A 3,105-nucleotide genomic window follows, 5' to 3' on the forward strand; every position below is an offset into this window, starting at 1 on the left:
GAAGGTTAATTGTTAAAGTGCTAAGCACAAATGGAAAAGTGAGGTAGTCCCAGCTCTACCTTTTGGAGACATGTAAGGCAGGGTTCATTCCCCCAAAATTAGAGCTACCCTCAAGTGGAATTGGGGTGGGACCTTTGGATCCATTCTCATGCTGAGATCTTAGATGGAGACTTCAAATAACTGGCAGGGATTCGTGCTTTGGGTTCCCCTTCCATGGGAGGACCCCATGATTCTGTGGGTAATCGCCACCACTGGTAGAGGACTGGGCCCACACTATGTGGGAAGCCTCGTTCCTTGTTTGTGCCCAAGGATCACCTCCAGAGGGGCTCTGGAATCAGACCAGGACCAGTGTTCTCTGCCACTGGCTGTGACCACAGACATGTCACTGCCCACCTCTGACCTGCCGTTTCCTTGTCTTGGCTCTCCTGGTCTTTGGAGTTGGAAAACTGGCTTCCTTCACAGGAGTTAGTAAGAATGAGTATCCATTCTGGAAACAGACTTTGCTGTCCGTCAGATGGCAAGGAAAGGGAGCAGGGAGAGGCACCAAAGTGTCCTTTTCGAGGCTGTCTCGTGGGTCTCCCTCCAGGTACTAACCTCCAATGTCAGGGTTTGCCCCATTAGCTCTTTGAGGAAGCAAGTGCAAGATCAGCCTCATTTTTCTGAGGCTCAGATGACTATTGTGCCCCCAATAAAACGTCTCTTCCTGTCTCCACCCCACGCTGGTACACACTTGGTGTGAGAAGAGCTCACATCCTGTCCTTTAGTAACCAGCGAAAGGTGGGCAGGGCTGGGATTATGACATCTGAAGGAAGAGAAAACTAAAAGTCAGAAGGGGGAACGAGTCACCAGTTCTAGTTTTTGATCAGTCCCAGGCCCATCATTATCCAGCTTCATGACCCCAGGTCATTTCCTTCCCCTCTGAGCCTGTTTCCTCATTTGTACTGAGGCTGGTCTCCATGGAGCTCCAAGGTTCCTCCTGGTTCTAACGGCTCAGGTACAGGGACTCCGACACACAACCATCCCAAGCTGCAAGCCCCCAACCCCTTCACGTGAGGGCACATCCAGGGTGGGAAGGTGAGCTCCAGGCTCCCTTCAATTCCAGACTGGGAGGGAGTTTGTACCTTTATTTATAAAAGAATCTGCCCCCAACCTCAGGCCCTCAGGAGAGTGGGGAGGGGCAGCAGCGCTGTCTGGGGCTCAGGTGTGGGATGAAGACGAAGGGGGGCACGGCCAGGAGCCAGGCCTCCCCCAGGCTCTCCCAGTCACTCGGGCCCATCAGGCCCAGTCCAGGTCCCGGTTCGTCCTCTCCATCACTTGGGCCCAGGACCCCCAAAGTACTCCTCCTGGAACCTGCGGAAGTCCTCCTCGGTGAACACCGTGCCCTGTGGCTTCTCCTTCTCCGGCTTGGGGGCCGGCCGGTCCCTGGCCTTCCTGCCCTGGTTCTGGAGAAGGACCTGTGGGCGGCAGGGGTCAGGAGGAGGGGGGGCTGGGACGGAGGACGTGTCTGCTACCCACGGGGTCCGGCCTGGTCCCCCCCAGGGCCGCCCCACAAGGGCAGGATGGCGGCACGGGGCCTTCGGGACCCCCTCCTCCCACCTCCACCTGGCAGATGGGCCGGGCCTGACCTTGGCCGTGACCTTGGGGTCGGCGCTGACGCGCTTCTGCCGCAGCAACCTCAGGTTGTCCTGCAGGTGGTCCCTGCTCTGCCGCCGCTGGAACTCCTCTGGGGTGGGCAAAGAGGAAAACTGAGGAGGGGGGGGCGGCAGGCGCAGCCCCCCCCCCCCCCCCCCCAGGAAAGCGCCTTCTCCAGCAGGGGCTTAGCCTGTGGAACTGGGGTGGGGGCGGGGCGGTGACCTCAGGCTCCCCGTGGGGCAGGAGAGGGCGGGGCCTCGTGGGGGGAGGCAGAGGGTTCATAGGGCCGCCCTGGGGTCACAGCTGCAGGCTCTCGGGCAAGAGATTCTGGGAATCGGAGGGGAGACGGGAGGGTATTCCCGGTGGAGGGCACGGCTGGTGCAAAGGCTCGGAGAAGGGAGTCCGTGTGACGCGATCGTGGAGAGGATACCCCCCCATCCCCCTGCCCCTCCTCACCCAGAGCACACTTGGTGACCTTCCCCTTAACCGTGGCTTGGTTCTTCCTGGATGGCCGCTTCCTCGGGGGCCGCTTCTGGGGGCCTCGGCCCGGCCCGGGGGCTGCGGGAAGAAGGCACCGTCAGGCGCGGGCCTGGGGGTCTCGTCTCTCCCGGGCCATTCCTCTGACGTGAGGGCCGTGGCCTCCCGACGCCCTCCACCCCCCCCCCCCCCCCCCCCGCCCGGCCCGGCCCGGACCAGCCCAGCCCTAACCCGCCGGATCCCCCAGGAGCTCCAGGCCCTTGCGCAGCAGCGACGCGGACATGCCGCCACCACCGGCGTGGCCAGCCCAGGCACTTCCGGCCGGGGTGCTTTCCTAAAGCGTCCTGCCGGAAACGGGAGCCCCGAACGGAAAAGTTCCGGGGAGGCTTTAGGACGCATGCGCAGTAGGCTGCCCCGGAGTCCATGAGGCGCTCCAACCGGAAGGGGGAGTGGGAGCCGAAGGCTTCACGTTACTGAGAGAAGCCACAAGCTCTTAGACCTAGAGGCCATCTGGGCCTTTTTTTTGATGGGGAAACTGAGGCTCACAGAGGGGGAGTTACACGCCTAAGGTCACACGGACAATAAGTGGCAGAGGTCGGGTTCCCTTTGCACACAGCGCTGCCACTGGAGCTGTCGTGACATCCAGTCAGTCCTGACCTGTGCACCCCCTCCCACCCCTGCGGGTGCGAGGGCCTGGCTAGGTAGAGGGGGCGAGACGCGAGCCCGCCAAGGCGCTGCCGTGGGGGATGGGCGCAGCGCCAGCCCCGCCCCCACGGCGCTCTTCGCAGCCCCGCCCCCACGGCTCCTCAGAGCGGCGGGGAGGCCGTGGGCCACGAGGGGGCGCTGCAGGGCAGGTGTTCACTCGAGGGTTAGCGCAGCCTCCACGTGGTGCTGGGGACCAGAGGGGGGAGAGCAAGGCAGGAGCCCCCCAGCCTCAGGGGACCTCAGAGCGTGCCTTACAGCAGAGGATGTCAGGGCTGGGAGGGGCCTGAGGAC

The 3,105-nt window shown here is 62.8% G+C and overlaps 1 protein-coding gene across 1 annotated transcript; it reads right to left on the minus strand.

Annotated features, from left to right (window-relative positions):
• Nucleotides 1-1,109: 1,109 nt before the first annotated feature.
• RPS19BP1 (ribosomal protein S19 binding protein 1) lies at nt 1,110-2,458 on the minus strand. Its single transcript, XM_069102854.1, has 4 exons — nt 2,341-2,458; nt 2,089-2,190; nt 1,626-1,723; nt 1,110-1,454 (listed from the first exon to the last, which is right to left on the minus strand). The coding sequence occupies exons 1-4, from the start codon at nt 2,390-2,392 to the stop codon at nt 1,311-1,313; spliced, it is 396 nt and encodes a 131-aa protein (XP_068958955.1). The 5' UTR covers nt 2,393-2,458; the 3' UTR covers nt 1,110-1,310.
• Nucleotides 2,459-3,105: the final 647 nt, after the last annotated feature.

Source organism: Petaurus breviceps, unplaced genomic scaffold (genome assembly GCF_028583685.1).
Source record: "Petaurus breviceps papuanus isolate PSGF00001 unplaced genomic scaffold, PetGlider_PUasm1.0 558, whole genome shotgun sequence".
Lineage (NCBI taxonomy): Eukaryota > Metazoa > Chordata > Mammalia > Diprotodontia > Petauridae > Petaurus > Petaurus breviceps.